This window comes from Lipomyces arxii, assembly GCF_038497795.1.
Source record: "Lipomyces arxii strain Phaff 12-163 unplaced genomic scaffold V1512scaffold_6, whole genome shotgun sequence".
Lineage (NCBI taxonomy): Eukaryota > Fungi > Ascomycota > Lipomycetes > Lipomycetales > Lipomycetaceae > Lipomyces > Lipomyces arxii.
In genome coordinates, this window is record NW_027117705.1 from 19,770 (window position 1) to 36,419 (window position 16,650).

Genomic DNA, 16,650 nt, shown 5'->3' on the forward strand with positions numbered 1-16,650 from the left:
ACTAGGAGCCAACAGACCACTTGGTGAAATCACACTATTCAGTTCAGTTTCGTGTTATTTCGAGGATAAACTTGCTACTAAAGCATACCAGATTTAGTGGCTTGGGAATGAAAAAAGCTTGTTCATTGTGTTAATTGCGATCCAATCTGTGGAGGAGAGTAGTTGTACGTCATTCAGTCATGTCCGCACGAGTTAAAAAGACAAATTTGTGGGTCTATACGTTTTCAGTCTGTGATCACTTCTATTGACTATCATTTAGATTTAAAAAGTCCTTGCACGATTTAATTCGTGGTATTCGGGGTTGCAAAGATCCAGATGCTACAGACAAATATATTCGCAATGCCATATCAGAGTGCAGACAAGAGGTTTTATCCCAAGACATGGACGTCAAAACTATGGCAGTCATGAAGCTAGCGTATCTTCAAATGCTTGGTTATGATATGTCTTGGGCCTCATTTAATGTATTGGAAGTTATGTCGTCGCCGAAATTTGCTCAAAAAAGAGTGGGTTATTTAGCTGCGATGCAAAGTTTCAATGTAGATACAGATGTTTTGATGCTGACTACCAATCTATTAAAAAAGGTGAGGTTGAGATTGGTTCTGTTGCGCAAAATCTAACCGTTATAGGATCTTGCTTCACCAAATCACCTTGACGTAGCTATTGCGATCAGTGGTATCTCTAACATAGTATCACCTAGTCTAGCGCGCGATCTTTCGGAAGATCTCATCAAAATGATGAACCATTCAAAGCCGTATGTTCGAAAGAAGGCAGTATTGGTGATGTACAAAATCTTTCTCCAGTTTCCTGAGGCTCTACGATCGTCCTTTCCTCGTTTGAGAGAGAAGCTTGAAGATCCAGAAATTGCAGTAGTATCTGCCACTGTTAATGTCATCTGCGAGCTTGCCAAAAAGCATCCAAAAAATTACTTGCCTCTTGCTCCTCAATTGTTTAACATTTTGACAACTTCATCAAACAACTGGATGTTAATTAAGATCATCAAACTGGTACGAGTAACTGTTCTTATTTATAGGCTATGGCGAGTTAATTTTGCGCTAGTTTTCATCTCTGGCTACCATTGAGCCTCGTCTTAAGGCCAAGTTAATTCCGCCAATTACGAACATCATACAAACGACAACTGCTATGTCTCTACTCTATGAATGCATTAATTGCATAGTTTCGGGCGGCATGTTATCGCAAGATGACGATCAACTTGCTGCCATGTGTGTGAGCAAATTGCGTATGTTTTTCGAAGAAACAGATCAAAATCTCAAGTTTGTTGGTCTACTGGCTTATAACAAAATCGTTACTATACATCCTTTGCTAGTTGCTCAGAACGCAGATGTCATTATGGATTGCATGGATGACCCTGACTTGTCCATTCGGGAAAGGGCAGTCGAGCTGGTTGTATACCTCGTAAATCCTGATACGCTGTTTGAAGTTGTTAAAAGATTAATGCTTCAACTCATTCCACAATCCCGTGAGCAGATACTGCCTGAACAGTACCGAGTGGAGGTCGTACGCAGAATTTTGGATATGTGCTCCAACAATACTTATGCTAATGTGACGAATTTCGAATGGTATATTGCCGTCTTGGTTGATCTGGTTAAAATCACTGAAGGCATCAAAGACATTGGTAGCGAAATTGGAATGGAACTTCAAAATGTCGCTGTTCGAGTGCGCTCTGTGCGCGACTATGCAGTTGCTTCATCTGCTCGCATGGTGACAGACGCTGACATCATTTACAAAAATCCTAATGTATTGAAGTATGCGGTTTGGGTGATCGGCGAATATGCTGTTTTTTTGGAAGATCCGCGTACTGTCCTAGACATTTTCATTAATACCGAACCACAAACGCTAAGTGCTGACATTGAGGCTGTTTATGTGCAAGCAATTCCGAAGATATATAGCCAGTATGCTGGGTCTGACCATATGCCTTGGACTCATTCTCGATCGCAAGAGATCTTGGTTTTGTCTGGAAGAATTGTTGCATATTTAGAAAAATACGCAACAAGCATGGATATTGAAGTCCAGGAGAGATCTGTTGAATTTCTAGAGCTGTTTAGATTAATTTCCGAGGCCATCAAAGAACGTCCGGTGGATGACTCAGATCTCAATCCCCCGTTGTTAATCTCGCAAGCAATGTCTTACATGTTCAATATTTGGGAACTTAATCCAGTTTCACAAAAGGCACAAAGACGCATTCCTATCCCAGACGGTCTGGACTTAGACGAAGCTTTTAATGATCCTGTTGTATATCCCGAGTCTGACGATGATGAAGAAGTTCTTTTACGCCAAGAAATCATGCGGCAGCAAGCGGCTATGTCTTCCAAGATTATCAATGGCAAAGATGGAAAAATTGCGACACATTCAAAGAAGTCCAAGATGAAGACTGTTCTTCAGGGAAAGTCGGATTCTGAAGATGAAGAAGAAATTGCGCGCAAGAGGCAAGAACGGAAGCAGCGACAGCAAGAAGATCCATTTTATCTGCTTGAATCGGAGAAGGTTGCTCGAAAGTCTCGCAAATCTCGAGATGATTTAGATTCTTCGTCTGAATCTTCTGACGAAGGCGATGATCCAATGAAGAACGAAGAGTTTGATATCGATGCCATTCCAATTATGAAACTTGAGATTGCTTCAATTGCAGCTCCAGTGACTAAGAAAAAGTCAAAGAAAAGCAGGGCACCACCAGCACAAGTAGAGATTGCCAGAGAAGAAACTTTTGGCGAGGATGCTGTCAACGGAGGTGACATAGATACTTCTACCAGAATTGCATCTGCAAGAACGTCATCTAATAGAGCAAGGTCTTCTAGCAAACACAAGAGTATATTGAGAGTGGATGCGCGTGGACTTGAAAATTACGACCTAGGTAGTCCGGATGATGACGTTGCTGATCATCTTAAAGTTGAAGAGTTTCGCGCTGAAATTCTTGAAGCAAGAAAGAAAGCTGCAGAGGCAGCAGAACAAGAGGTAAAGGCTAAGCATATTGTTGTGAAGAAAGTCAAGAAGAAAAAGAAAGTTAAAGTACTCAAGTCGAAGCCGAGTGAAGATGCGGAAGCTTGACATGGAGGTTTTGAGGCCCAAACTACAATCTTTTCTACTATTCTTGTTAGAAATAAGACTGTTGGACTTGTTGTTCATATATTTACGAACCAACTAAGCGTAAAATATAAATGAGTGTTTACGAACCCAGCGAAATCTGGAAGTATGCGTCGATATTGTTTTCCGTATAACTCACTTAGCCTGCGGCGCAGTTATTAACAAAATAGCTGCAATTAGAAACTCTCTAAGATCGGCGTGGTAATTGTACTTTACTTATTGTGGCACTTGTGCTCTATAAATACTGAAATATTTTACTTGATATTTAAGTTATAATGCCTGTTGTAATTCCTGAAGAAGATCTTTCTACCGGGAATGGGCGACATGTAGGTCGGCCGTCGTCACCGGCCTCATCAGAACCGGAGTCAGATCGCGAGCAGCTCGAACCAGATGAGGACCTCTTGAGTGATATACCGTCTGATGTTGAAGATATTGATCTTGTACAGTTCCGCATACAATCGATCCCTGCTTTGGGTTTGTCAAGATTTACAAAGCTTCAAAATTTATGTTTGCGCGAGAACTTGATTACAGTCATAGAAGGATTAAACTCGATTGGACCACATCTACACGACCTAGACTTATATGATAATCGGCTTAATCACATAAGTGGACTGGGTCCAGAAGAAGGTGAAGGGGTTTGGATAAATTTAGAGTCTCTCGATCTCAGTTTCAACAAGATCCGTCGAATTAGGCACGTCGCCCAATTGAAAAACCTGCGAAATTTATTTTTTGTTCAAAACAAAATATCGAAAATTGAAAATTTAGGTGGGCTGACAAATCTTGTCAATCTTGAGCTTGGAGGGAACAGAATACGAGAAATTGAGAATCTCGACGGGCTTCCTGCGTTAACACAGTTATGGCTGGGAAAGAACAAAATCACCCGTTTAGATCAATTAGGCGGGTTAAGAAATCTAAAGATTTTGTCGATTCAAGCAAATCGCATCGTGAAGCTTGAAAATTTGGAGCAACTGACTGGGTTAGAAGAACTATATATATCGCATAATGGAATTGAAGTTATTGAGGGCTTAGAACATAACGTCAATTTGAAAATTCTGGACATTACCAGTAATAAGATATCACATTTACAGAATCTTTCATCTCTGTCAATGCTGGAAGAATTGTGGGCATCAAATAATCTTTTACAGTCATTTGAAGAATTAGAACATGAATTGAAGGGCATTGAAAGTTTGGAAACTGTTTATTTTGAAGGCAATCCCTTGCAACTAAGAGATCCAAAAACTTACAGAAACAAGGTACGGTTAGCCCTAGGAACAGGTTTGAAACAAATCGATGCATCGATTATTACAGAATCACAGTCTATGATCCGGTGAGTTGTAAATTATGTTAGTGAATGTCAATAAGTACAGCTTTATGTAAATGGTGTTTGAATGAATCTCCAGCAATAACTGATGAAAGGAAAATTTATCATCCGTCCGCGGTACATTAAACTAACTTTGATCATATTTTCCGATATATGCAAACAGATGTAGAAGACATTATAATGCCAATAATAATAACTGCTGTGCAGAAAATTGTAAGCAATCTTTTGAACCAGGATAACGATATGATAAGGTTGGCTAAAACTATTAATATGCCCTAACCCGATGACAAATTCAGGGTGCTAATTTAAAGATTATTTATTTACATTTCACCACACTCGATTATAATGACATCAAATGGTGATGGTTTGTCACCGTCGTCCGTTGGAACCAACTCAATTTTTTGAACGACATCATGACCTTCAACAACCTTCCCAAATACGACGTGTTTACGATCAAGATGCGGTAAATTAGTACTGCAGATGAAAAACTGGCAGCCATTAGTGTTTGGCCCAGAATTTGCCATAGAGACTGAAAATTGCTCATCTGTTCATTTAATGAGCAAGAATAGACAGTACTGACTAGTGGTAACATACGTGAATAAGGAAACCCTTCGTCTGCAAATGTAGTTGTACCGTAAATAGACGTAGAGCCGGTGCCATTATTTCGTAGAAAATCTCCGCCTTGAATCATAAAGTCCTTGATCTGAAAAGTTTAGAATACACAAACGCTATTAGTTTGATGTAGGCGTACAATACGATGGAATTTGCTTCCTTTATATCCCTGTGGTAATCCATTGACAACATACTCTCCTGTGCAGAACTGCCTGAAATTCTCAGCCGTACGAGGCAGTTTATCTTTGAACAACTGAATTTTTATTCTGCCCATGTACTGTGCTTTGAAGCGCTTAGTACGGTAGTCTTATCGTTATTAAACCATAATCGTACTTACAGCCTAAGGCGACCTGATAATCAGTATGTACAAGATTAACAACGATCCATAACACTCACGTCAAAGAATACTACCGGATTAGAAAAATCATATCTGCCATCATTATCAGGTGCGCTAGTAGATATTTGAGCTGCAGCTGATATTGTTGTCATTACTATTATATTATCAAATGTTGTTAATTGCTTGATTTGAGTGTAGAATTGAAAGAGTTGATACATCGAAATAGCAGGGTTAAAGTCCGGGTAATTTAGGGTTCATGTCGCTGTTTAGAAACAACTGAAACAGCGCGTCATTTTTTTGTTAAAACTAATCCAAACCAAATTTTAAAGTTTGGAAAATACTGTATGCGTCAATGTTCATATTAAAGTTTCCAGTCCATCGCACTAAAGATTGTTTACCGTATAAATAAGCTTTCGCTTTGTCAAACTTAAATTGGTAATCATTATTGACTATGAAAGTCTGACATTTATTCCTGCTTGAGCAACGTACGCCTATTAAAGTCAGCATCTTAATATATATATTTATACATTGTATATTGTATAGTCTTGCTCTGTGATATTTATTATTATATAGGCTGATCTGTGATCGTTTTTCGATCGGTATGGCTACTACCACTACATTTGCGACGATATCATCGACTGCTTCACCGCTTACACCAACAACAGAAGCTGCTGCACCGACAGAAACTCATCATTCAGGCGGCCTTAGTCCAACCACATCTCCTGTTCTTTTTTTTGTCGCACTTGGTTTTGGAATTATATTTGTGAATCTATGGTATTTAGTTCTTGTTGGCGTATTCCTTTGACAGCTAACTTACGTCATTGAAGGGTTGTATTAGGTATAAAATACTGCTTAAGACGTAATCGTCGCAACAGAGGGCGCGTGCTTGCGGTTGAGCAAGGAGACTTACATTTTCAATCAATTGACGAGCATGCATATGATCTCAGTTTAATCAGACCAGTCACCCTACATCGACGAGAGAAGAAGGTCATGACAACTGAAGAGATGAATAGCCGATTTCCAGTTCAAGAGTATAAACAATGGAGATTCAGTCGGAGAAATGCAGGTTTACCTGCAAGTGGCGGAATCGCGTCTCATGTTCAAAGTAGGGCCCCTAGTATCAATATGAACGACAGTTTTAAGGAAGAGGCCGAGCATGTAGAAACCGTTGGAACCTCTTCTTCAAGTTCCGTTCCAGCGACTGCTGCTGAAAGTAATCCTCTGGCTAGGGTGGCTTCGGCTGGATCGACAGTGGGTTCTTATGTGACTACAAAAGCACAGGTAGAGGACGATGATGAGAACGACGACGTATTGCTTCATCCCAACCTTGATCCAGAACTGGCAGAAACTTACGGGGACGTATGTGCTATTTGTCTAGAGCAATTAGAAGAGAAAGACAGTGTTAGAGGACTTACATGCGGTCATGCATTTCACGCAGGGTGTATCGAGCCTTGGCTTACCGCACGTCGAGCTTGCTGTCCCTTGTGCAAAGCTGACTTCTACGTTTCCAAAGAGCCTAGCGTTTCGTACCCACAACCAGCTAGAAATGCTGATGGGCTCCGTTTGATTTCGTCTCATTATGTACCTTACGGTTTGGTGAGCTCCCACTTTCCACGCGGCGCAGTAATGAGACATGGAATGGTCTTGTCTCCCGAACAGCAGACTCGAGTGACTGGAATGCCACCTGTGATAACCCCAGATTTGGACCAAACGCTGGTTGATAACGAAGACACTGATAGTCAGAACACAGAAAACAGCGAAAGATTGTCGTGGGCGAGGCGATTTGTTCGTTCACGACTGCCACGAACGAGATCTAATCACAATGAAACTTCGTCTGTGACTGAGCAATCTGAACAATCTGCAGGTCAGCCTAATAGTATGTCAGTCACGACCTCACGTCACAGCTAATTATACTCACGCGGACGGTGCCATCACTCAGTCATTACACGGCATTTTATTTTCAGTGTGTCTAGTTAAGCTTTAAGTTTTTGTGTTCGCTTCGTGGACACAGTGTTACGGTTACGAAATGAAGTAGGTTTATGAGGAGCTTTTGGTATTATCAATTTTGTCACGTTGTTTTTGATTATGTCTTGCTGCGTCAGGTTTTCTGCAATTTGCAATTGGTAGCTTTAACTGATGAATAAAGTGCAAGTTTTTATGTCAATTTTGATTTAATCATGTATTCGGTCCTGCTATGGAAATTCTGGCGATGCGTTAAATAAAGACATTAATCCGTTACTACCACTGCCGAGGGAAAACCCTGCGTCTGTCTGCCGTTCCCATGAAGACACTAGTCTAGGTGTGGACGACCTACTCATAGGGAAGTGTGAACCCAGCATTGTGGCAGACGACGCCGATGACAATGCTGATTGTGAATTGACGCGTCTGTTGGCTTCAGCGGCTTCAATTTTAGCATTTAATTTTTTGTCTTCCTCCAATTCAATGAAATCATGAATAGAAGACAAAATCGAGGTCTTACATGTCGACACAAGCATTGCTGCAGACCATAAAACAAACAGAGCAAACGTATTTATCGAAGCAGCACGATATGCAAGTGTGATTTCTGTGTTTAGCCGAAATGTTAGAAGCCATACTGCCACAGTGACTGCAGCTGCGCCGACATGCATAGACCATGTCACGATCAACATGGATCGGCGAACGGAAATAGCATTCATTCTCAATCGAGTAAAGGCCAAAAACATAGCACATGAAGCGATTGAAGCTGCTAAATAGCAAAGTGAAGAAATATAGAAAAAAAGCTGAGGTGCAGAGATCAGCAATATCTTTCTTGGGCCAGGATTGACATACACATCATTTGGCAGAAAAATGTTGGTCTCGAGGTCAGAGTTAGTAGTTGAACTGGCCACAAGACTATTTAGCATTGTCATAGGTAAATTAAAGAAAAAAAAAGGATGTAACACGGATCGACTAGGACACTCAATCTTGCCTTGACTGACGGCGCAATAAGTCCATAAACCAACATAGTACGCATCTGGCAACCCAGCAGAAGCAGGCGATCTTGGCGTAAGCGTAGGCAAAGCTGATCCTAAACAGTCCGTAGAAATCTGTAACAGGTCAGTTCAAAGCTCTAGCGCAAGTACTACAGAGTAAATACCTTGTATAGCCAAAGACCGGTGGTACCATGTGGATTGCTGAATAAGATTGACAAACAAATAAGTAACGTCAAAACAACCAGCTGAGTGATTTAGTACAAGCAAAAGCTAACAAACTAATCAGTTTATACCACACGTGGATTGGAAAGTATTGACGGTGTTGACTTATGACTAGCTGGGATATTCGATAGCTCTGAATGGAAATATTGGGGTAACAGTGCCATTTGAGTCAGATTGTCATAAAACAAGCTGCGTAGTCAATTGTTGAGTATCGAAGGCAGGCAAAAAACCCTTGATGACATATGTACCATTCACGGTTCTCTACGCAGTAGAAAGAAGTAAGAGGTAAAGACCGGCTAAAGCATCATTCATGCATCTCGGTCACTGAACTTCGCTGGTTCTGGGGCGCTTTAAACCTAGACTTAAATAAGAATAAAGTTCAAAATTTTTTTAACCGGTTCAATGTTTGGTTCAATTATCTTATCAGATCAAAAAAGCACAGAATTTACTCAGAGAGTCTATCTGTCTGTGTCTCTACATATACAGCCAACCATTTTTACTCATCTAAATGGACTTATGATAAACACGCATCGTCGCATACTTATCTTGGTCCCAACTTCTCTAAAACACGAGATCCCTGTTCCTCCCATTCCTTTTTCGAAATCCACCTAATTAAGTTAATGACTACAGCACAAGTCAGGTACACAATATACTCACAAGTGATCCCTCTCCGCCATGATGTTAGCTAAAACTGCACCCCCCAAGAAAACCATATGACGACGTCGTGGTGGGTCTTCAATGTTCACTTTAAATTTCTATGTAACACGGTATCAGTACTCAAAATGTAAGCATGCTACTTCAATCGAAACATACGCTGAGTCTCTCGGGGTTACCGTTCAAAACCTTGGTAAGCCACAACTGTTTCAACTCTTTCTCCAATCTACTAGGTAATCCAGGATACATGCTAGAACCACCTGAGAGAATGACGGCACGGTACAGAGATGATCGAATGTCAACATCTGCGGATTGCACCGTGTTAAACAGAAGCTCAGCCAAGCCGGGCTGCTCTACGTCGACAAGGTAAGGCTGGAACAAACATTCAGGTGCCTCGAAGCGTTCTGATCCAATCTTAATTGTACGTCCGTCCGGAAGCTACTTGTATTTAGCATACATTTAGTCAATACGCCTTAATAATTACCGTGTAAGACTCGACCAGTACGGTGGTTTCTTCTGCAAGTTTGGCATCAAGTTCCAAATCATAGCTGACGTAACACAGCTTTTCTTTGATTTGTCTAACAGTCTCAAAATCTGCTGTTCGGTTGAACGCGTATCCCCTTCGCAACAGGAGGTTGATCAGTTGGCGCGTAACATCACGACCTGCAACGTCAAGCCGGCGGGTAAGGTGATTCAGGACCACGGACTCGTATACCGGAACAATATGAGTGACACCATCACCTGAATCTACAACAACTCCTGATGAAAGACCTTCAATCGTTAGTATATTCATTTACAGTGTGCCAAAGTAATTAAGGCCCACCTTGTGCATATAGCGCCAACACTGCCTGGATGGCCACATAAACTCCACCAAAATTATACTTTTCAAACATGGTGTCCACCATTTTTTCTCGATTGCTCAAGGGATTCATAGGTGGCTCAGTCAAGAGAATCTTTCTTCCCGTGGGATCGATCTTCATACGCTCATAAAACGCATAATCCCACAAATATCCCATATCTTCCCAATTCTTGATAATTCCATTTTCCATCTAAAAAACCAATCAATAAGCTCATGATCTTAATACAATTGGTTGCGTTTACTCACAGGATACGAAATCTGCAGCATAGTACGAACAGCACTGGCTTCATCGCCAGCCATGATGTCCTTAATTTCTACATCGCCTGTACGCTCCTCGGCTCTCAAAATAGGACGGCCTACTATTGAAGGAAATGTGTGATCTGGGAAATTGGTACCGCCACGACCGATTTTGACAAAACCGGTACCCTGATCGAGGACTATACATACAATCGGTTAGTAACGGCTCCTTCACATTGTTCAGCGAAACAAAGTTGAGAAATTGCTCATTAATCATACCAATTGGTTGTTCCGCCATCTCTTTGCTGTGTCTGTCTAAATATTATAAACAAATCTGATTAAAATGGACTTCAAGAAAGAGAATGATCCAAAGGCTGTATGGTCTACTTAGATTTGAATGGCTACCAGCCTCGGACAACTACTAATATCATACATAACATTATGCATTTATAGCTTCAATCGCATAGTACTTTACTTACTTAGAATAGACCTTTGTCCCAGTACTGTAACTTGATATTCACCAAGTAAACAATTATATATATAATAACATTCAGTTTAATTTATTTAAATGCAACTATGATACATAAATACAAAGTCCAAATCCTACCCCCCTTAACCAGAACACAGAAACTGATCCCACACCAACAGCCAACAAGCAATAACCTGCACAATATACAAAAATAAGCAATTCAAGGTTCATTACTTGATTCTGCATCTTCCATCAGAGCTTCCCGCGGAACCCGCCATCTGTCTGGACGTTCCACCTCTAGCCTACGTCCCTCAGCCACCAGCAAATCTTCATCGGCGATGGCGTCTACATATCCTCCAATTTCCCTCCAGCTGGAGGCGGCAAGCAAAGCGAATGCAACCGCAATTGTTAGTCCTCCGACAATAGTTCCGAGATCCAGCGGGGCTTCAAACAAAAACCAGTCCGTAAGAGCCACAAGGAAGATTGTAAGAAGAGCGGCAACACTAGAGATCACCGGTGAAGTTAAAGACATCAGGATTAAGAAGCTGCCTGAATATGCAACGTTCGCTAATACCGAAAAAATGAGAATCAGTAATGTTTCTCCTTTAGGAACTTCAAACTCTTCAACGCCCAAGATATGCAGAATCGGAAGTAGAACCCACAAGCAGGTCAGAGTGAATAAGCCAACGCAAGACCCGAAAACATTAGCAAATAAAGTTGCGCGTCTAGCTGATACTGTCGGCGGTGGACAGGCAAATCTTTTGTACAAGACCTCATATAAACCATACATTACTGCACCAACTCCAATTATTATGTTTCCAAAAAGACGATTTGAAGCTTCTTCTCCAGGTGACAAAGTTTCGTTATTCGATGACAAAATTGATAAAGAATCACCATAAGCAACGATTAGAACGCCAATGATGGCAAGCACAACACTGAATGTCTTGACCCAATTAAAGCGTTCTTTAAGTATCGGCACCGAAAAGACATAAGCAAAAAAAGCAGAGCAGTTGTAAATAGCTGTCACATCGCTCGGCGTAGTCAGATTCTCTGAGATGTACCACGTACTTCCGGCAATAGTAAGAGCAAAAGTTATGAAAATGACAGTTCTTATTAGATAGCGTAACGGCGATACCTTGGCGTTGTTGCGGGATGCAATGACGTCTAAAGTAGAGGTTACCACGCGTTGGTGTTTAGTAAATATGTATGAAAATGAATGTCTGGGAGACAGAAAGTTGAGGAATATGAGTTGCAGCGGAAACATGATAATCCATGAACTGTGAGTGACATATAACATAAATATTGGCTTTTGGAATTTCAAGTCTTGTTCAATGTAAGTGACTGCCTCGGTTTGCATGACGAAAGCAGCAAGTGCAACTACAAGAGAGACCGCAGAGCTAAACAACGTCAATATGAATTCGCGTGGAGAATCGTACATCTAAAACATACTAGATGTATCTTCGCTTGTGGGATATGTCTCCAAGTATTTCTGAACGCATTGATCGGGCATCGTGGTCATGATTGGTCTGGTCAACTTCGTCGTCTTCTAGTCCATCATCAAGACGGGTATGTAAATACCTATATTCCGAGCGATTAACACTACTCTGATTGAACGGCGACGACATGATTTGTGGTAAACGTCGACTACCAAACTTATTTGGAGCGCGTGATGCAGATCCGTTGTTCAAAGAATTACCGCCACTCGCTACTTGCCGAGATATAGAACGAAAATCTTCTTCGTCGTCAGAAGACAATGCTGCAGAATCGTAGCCGTGAGACAGGGATCCTGTTGCAGATAGAGTAGGAGACAGCAAGTCCAGAGAGTCTGAACGCTTAAGTTGTGTCGCTGTTGGGATGGTTGTCGAGGAACGGGACATGGTCTAGATATTTAAAGGCTTGAAAGAATTAGAGTCAAACGCTCCAATTTTCATACAACGAAATTTTGTAGCCCAGTATTGAAAGCGGGGGAGGGGTGGAGGAGTGAAGATTTCCCGGCGAATTTGTGCTTCAAGACGAGAACGTGAAAGGCCGAGGCGGCTTAAGCTAAGTCAAGCCCTCCGGTTCCCCGGACAATATTTTGGAGTAAATAGCGCCACAAATTCTTGACTCCAATTCTACGAAGGTCTAGAAGAAGAAGGTTAGGTGAATATTTTTAAGTATAGTGTCTTTTAGTGTTTTGTAGTGAGCGTGTAAAGATTGGTGGCAGTTGATTGAGAAAGTGAGAAGTAGTAAAAGGCTGATCTAATAGTGTACTGCAATGGCTGAATACACGCTGAACAAGGCATGCCAATAAGTATATGGTGTCAAAGCATTAGACGATACTAATCAAATGGAACTAAGGCCGAGTCAATAGGGCAAAAAACTCGATTCAATGTAGTTCTGACACGAGTATAGTATTGTACAAAAGAAGCTACACTTTAAAGATTGTCATGACAATTAGTTCTAATTTCAACTTTTAATAGTACCATCACAGGCCAATACAAACCTAATATACAAAAAAAAAAACCTAGAAACAAATGAGATTGCTTTGACGGAAATCATAAAACCATCGCGATAGAGCTGTAAAGACTGGTCACTTTTATTTGCACGCTTAGATCAAGAGACGTTCAATCTTGTCCTTGATCGCATAAATCTGGTTCTTAAGCTGGCTAGCATCGTTGCTGGTGACACTGCAAGCAATGACAGAGCGAGTTACACCACATGCACGACCAAGAGCAGCCTTTGATGGCACAAACACGTATGGAACATTCTTGTCTTCGCACAGAAGAGGCAAGTGAAGAATGATTTCAATTGGTTCAGTGTCGGCAGCCATGACAATGAATTCACTGATACCACGGTTAAGAGTCTTGGTAGCTATAAGAATAATTAGAATAAGATACTTTGCAATGAAAGAGTCAAATGTAACCATACCTTCGTTAGCACCCTTCTTCATCTGGTGATAGTGAGTGGCTTGTTGAACCAAATCAAGAATCTGTTGAGTCAGAGCAGCATCGGCAAGAGGAAACGCTTTAAATCATTAGTCTAATGCACACAAATGAACAATCTAAGCAAAAGAATGAATCTTCATACCTTTTGGATTGGGAGCAGACATATCTTATTTCGATGAGGTTTTGTGGGTTAATTTGGAAGATATATATATTTGTGTATATCGAAAAGGGTTCCTTGCAGTGCTCGCCCTTTTCTTTTACAATGCTGATATATTGTGTTTGTAGTAAATAGGTAATAGATGCGTAAAGTAAAACTAATATGAATATGCTTCACCTTTCTTCAACTGGATTTTTTTTTCTTAAAGGTTTTTCTAAACTTTAAAAAGGCAAAGAAAACGGAAAATGTATTTTAAAGAACCAATTTTTCAAAATTACATTTAAGGTTTAAAGCTTTCACAATTGCATGTATCAATGTTTTGTCTCTTTCTTTTCTTCAATTTTCATCATAGTAATCTAAATACCGTAAAGCTATTTGGACTTAAAAGTCAATATAACCATCATAGGTTTAAAATACAGTGTTAACAGGTGCCGGCCGGTGTGGCAAAGATAGGCTGATTTCAGCAAAATCGCAAAATCACCTAACCCATAAGCTATAATATGAGGAAGATGAAGCCAGGGATGGAAGCCCTCCCGGACATTACAGGTCCTGCCGTAGGATTACCAACTACTGTAAGGAGATAGTAGGACTACAAGTTGTAATTGTAAATTAACAAGTATTACTTTTATTAACCATCGTTTTGGAGGGATCAATTGTAGGTGTAAATCAAGATTAAATAAACATTATTGGTACACATCAGAACTATGAAACTGCACTTCAATTTTTGATCATGATATGATTTCATACTTTGGCGGGCGGATAACAAGACAAAACGACTTTTGCTCAAGAGCACCGCCAGTCATTTTACAAAGCAAAGGGTCGATGGCATAATTGTAGTAAATGTTAGATGTTAATGCCACCAGATAGCAACGATAAGGAAGTGCCTGAAAATCTTAGGCGTATGTATCTGTCTGCTAATAATTTCCAGCGTATATTACAGTATGATGCTCTAAAAACCAATCATATCTGCCAGATTAGGTAAGTTCTGGCTCAGTGCGAGCGATACTCTTTCGCTTACGCTAGTCTTATTTAAGTTAGTACTTTACAAGCTAAGCTACTTACAGTTAGACCATACCTACAGTCGTTGTCCACGCCGTCGCGATATTTAGAGTAGCTTGTGCCCGCGCTTCGTTTTTTCTCTTTTCCGTCCACCTTCTGTCGTCCGTTTCTGCACTTCACACCGTCGAATCTATCACTTCACAATCAATCAACCTTTTATTTTAACATAAAAATCATCAGAAATGGCCACTGAACTTTGGTATGTTTTTATTCTGATTCAATCGACTAAAATTCGATTAATTTTTATCATTTGAGTGCATGAACTGACTTATCTCCTTCTAGCCCCGTCTATGCTGTATGTGCATCCATCGACCACTATTTTGCATTGCAAAAGCATTGATATTGACATTAATGCTTTTTGACAATGCTTTTTCGATTCGATTTGTTTTTCTAACTTGATATTAGCCCTTCTTCGGTGCTATGGGAGCCACCGCTTCTATTGTCTTTACCTGTAAGTTGGATTGAGAAATCCATTCAAATATGGATTATGTGTTTAAGATTACATTCTGTTAACACTTTTAAGCTTTCGGTGCCTCCTACGGTACTGCCAAGTCCGGTGTCGGTATTTGCGCTACCGCTGTCCTCAGACCTGACTTGATCATCAAGAACATTGTTCCTGTCATTATGGCTGGTATCATTGCTATCTACGGTCTCGTTGTTTCCGTCTTGGTCTCTGATGGTCTTATCCAGAACGAGGCTTTGTACTCCGGATTCATCCAGCTCGGTGCCGGTCTCTCTGTCGGTCTCGCTGGTCTTGCTGCCGGTTTCGCTATTGGCATCGTTGGTGATGCTGGTGTCCGTGGAACTGCCCAGCAGCCCCGTCTCTTCGTCGGAATGATTCTTATTCTCATTTTCGCTGAAGTCTTGGGTCTCTACGGTCTCATTGTTGCTCTTCTCCTCAACTCCCGTGCTACCCAGAACGTTCAGTGCTAAGCGATTTAACTTTGTATGCTCATAACATTCAGTTAAATTAAAATCATTATATAGAGTTTCTTTTCGGATGTCTTTTTTGTATATTTCGGAGAAATGAGGAGTGGTTAGGAAGTGTTTTCATGTATTAATTATAAATAAAGTTGGCATTAGGGGTTTATATTTATAAATTTTTACATGTTTTTGTGTTTAGAAGGATAGGTTGAATGATTAGCATGATGGTTGCGGATTAGATAACTCATACAATGGTAGTTTTACGAAATAGATATTCTGATGAAGAAGATTCAGTGTAACTAGATGAAATCGCTTTGTCTGTAAATAATGGTGTTAACATTTGTGGACTTATGTCATAAGGGTGACATTTGTGTGACACATTAATACACTAATTGGGGAGTATTAATTGCAGCGGATTCCAATGCAGCAACACGACAAGAATTGTCCGAATTGTCGATATATAATGCCAACATAATAACACTCGTATGAGGGACTGATACAGTTTAGTCGTGTAGAATATAAAGCTGAGTCTGATGAAAGACTGTAATGCTTACAGCTTATCAATACAATCGTTTGTCCAGCGACCAAGAACTGTTATGAACGCTCTTGCTGATGTCTTTTCTCAATTTACAAATGACGTCAGACTCTCCGACACACCTCTTTCCATTGAAGGCATAGAATTGTTTATAAAGTGCGAATCGGATTTCAGTTGTGCAGATGACAAATTATATAAAAAGATATGCTGGTTCGGGTCTCAAGTACACAGAATTCGTGTGTTTGGGGCAATGACTCAATTGTCACGATGACCCTCTACAAACCTTAAAA

At 40.5% G+C, this 16,650-nt stretch overlaps 9 protein-coding genes across 9 annotated transcripts; 4 read left to right on the forward strand and 5 right to left on the reverse strand.

Annotated features, from left to right (window-relative positions):
- The first annotated feature begins 10 nt into the window (after window positions 1–10).
- On the forward strand, window positions 11–3,191 carry V1512DRAFT_261745 (adaptin N terminal region-domain-containing protein). The gene is made up of 4 exons (XM_066916126.1): window positions 11–208; window positions 260–581; window positions 627–1,004; window positions 1,057–3,191. Exons 1-4 carry the CDS (start codon window positions 180–182, stop codon window positions 3,058–3,060), a joined length of 2,733 nt encoding a protein of 910 aa, XP_066771743.1. The 5' UTR covers window positions 11–179; the 3' UTR covers window positions 3,061–3,191.
- A 103-nt stretch (window positions 3,192–3,294) lies between these two features.
- Window positions 3,295–4,638, forward strand: V1512DRAFT_261747 (uncharacterized protein). Its single transcript, XM_066916127.1, has one exon. It carries the CDS (start codon window positions 3,372–3,374, stop codon window positions 4,425–4,427), a length of 1,056 nt encoding a protein of 351 aa, XP_066771744.1. The 5' UTR covers window positions 3,295–3,371; the 3' UTR covers window positions 4,428–4,638.
- Window positions 4,393–5,549, reverse strand: V1512DRAFT_261749 (cyclophilin-like domain-containing protein). The gene is made up of 5 exons (XM_066916128.1): window positions 5,426–5,549; window positions 5,367–5,379; window positions 5,169–5,311; window positions 5,012–5,120; window positions 4,393–4,961 (listed from the first exon to the last, which is right to left on the reverse strand). Exons 1-5 carry the CDS (start codon window positions 5,516–5,518, stop codon window positions 4,738–4,740), a joined length of 582 nt encoding a protein of 193 aa, XP_066771745.1. The 5' UTR covers window positions 5,519–5,549; the 3' UTR covers window positions 4,393–4,737.
- Window positions 5,550–5,734: 185 nt separating this feature from the next.
- On the forward strand, window positions 5,735–7,625 carry V1512DRAFT_261750 (uncharacterized protein). Its single transcript, XM_066916129.1, has 2 exons — window positions 5,735–6,140; window positions 6,194–7,625. Exons 1-2 carry the CDS (start codon window positions 5,968–5,970, stop codon window positions 7,272–7,274), a joined length of 1,254 nt encoding a protein of 417 aa, XP_066771746.1. The 5' UTR covers window positions 5,735–5,967; the 3' UTR covers window positions 7,275–7,625.
- V1512DRAFT_261752 (uncharacterized protein) lies at window positions 7,420–8,869 on the reverse strand. The gene is made up of 3 exons (XM_066916130.1): window positions 8,611–8,869; window positions 8,482–8,562; window positions 7,420–8,431 (listed from the first exon to the last, which is right to left on the reverse strand). The coding sequence occupies exons 1-3, from the start codon at window positions 8,701–8,703 to the stop codon at window positions 7,559–7,561; spliced, it is 1,047 nt and encodes a 348-aa protein (XP_066771747.1). The 5' UTR covers window positions 8,704–8,869; the 3' UTR covers window positions 7,420–7,558.
- A 55-nt stretch (window positions 8,870–8,924) lies between these two features.
- Window positions 8,925–10,827, reverse strand: V1512DRAFT_261754 (actin family). Its single transcript, XM_066916131.1, has 7 exons — window positions 10,569–10,827; window positions 10,299–10,489; window positions 10,017–10,242; window positions 9,678–9,964; window positions 9,353–9,631; window positions 9,197–9,294; window positions 8,925–9,147 (listed from the first exon to the last, which is right to left on the reverse strand). Exons 1-7 carry the CDS (start codon window positions 10,585–10,587, stop codon window positions 9,081–9,083), a joined length of 1,167 nt encoding a protein of 388 aa, XP_066771748.1. The 5' UTR covers window positions 10,588–10,827; the 3' UTR covers window positions 8,925–9,080.
- V1512DRAFT_144440 (uncharacterized protein) lies at window positions 10,822–12,796 on the reverse strand. Its single transcript, XM_066913019.1, has 2 exons — window positions 12,208–12,796; window positions 10,822–12,155 (listed from the first exon to the last, which is right to left on the reverse strand). The coding sequence occupies exons 1-2, from the start codon at window positions 12,633–12,635 to the stop codon at window positions 10,979–10,981; spliced, it is 1,605 nt and encodes a 534-aa protein (XP_066771749.1). The 5' UTR covers window positions 12,636–12,796; the 3' UTR covers window positions 10,822–10,978.
- Window positions 12,797–13,348: 552 nt separating this feature from the next.
- V1512DRAFT_206876 (50S ribosomal protein L30e-like protein) lies at window positions 13,349–13,768 on the reverse strand (the record flags this gene model as incomplete). The annotated part of the gene is made up of 2 exons (XM_066913393.1): window positions 13,349–13,611; window positions 13,669–13,768. Coding segments are annotated over 2 exons (363 nt in total), but the record flags the coding sequence as incomplete, so codon positions are not given.
- A 1,226-nt stretch (window positions 13,769–14,994) lies between these two features.
- V1512DRAFT_224134 (V-ATPase proteolipid subunit C-like domain-containing protein) lies at window positions 14,995–16,154 on the forward strand. Its single transcript, XM_066913776.1, has 4 exons — window positions 14,995–15,100; window positions 15,184–15,196; window positions 15,307–15,352; window positions 15,425–16,154. Exons 1-4 carry the CDS (start codon window positions 15,084–15,086, stop codon window positions 15,832–15,834), a joined length of 486 nt encoding a protein of 161 aa, XP_066771751.1. The 5' UTR covers window positions 14,995–15,083; the 3' UTR covers window positions 15,835–16,154.
- The last annotated feature ends 496 nt before the right edge of the window (window positions 16,155–16,650 follow it).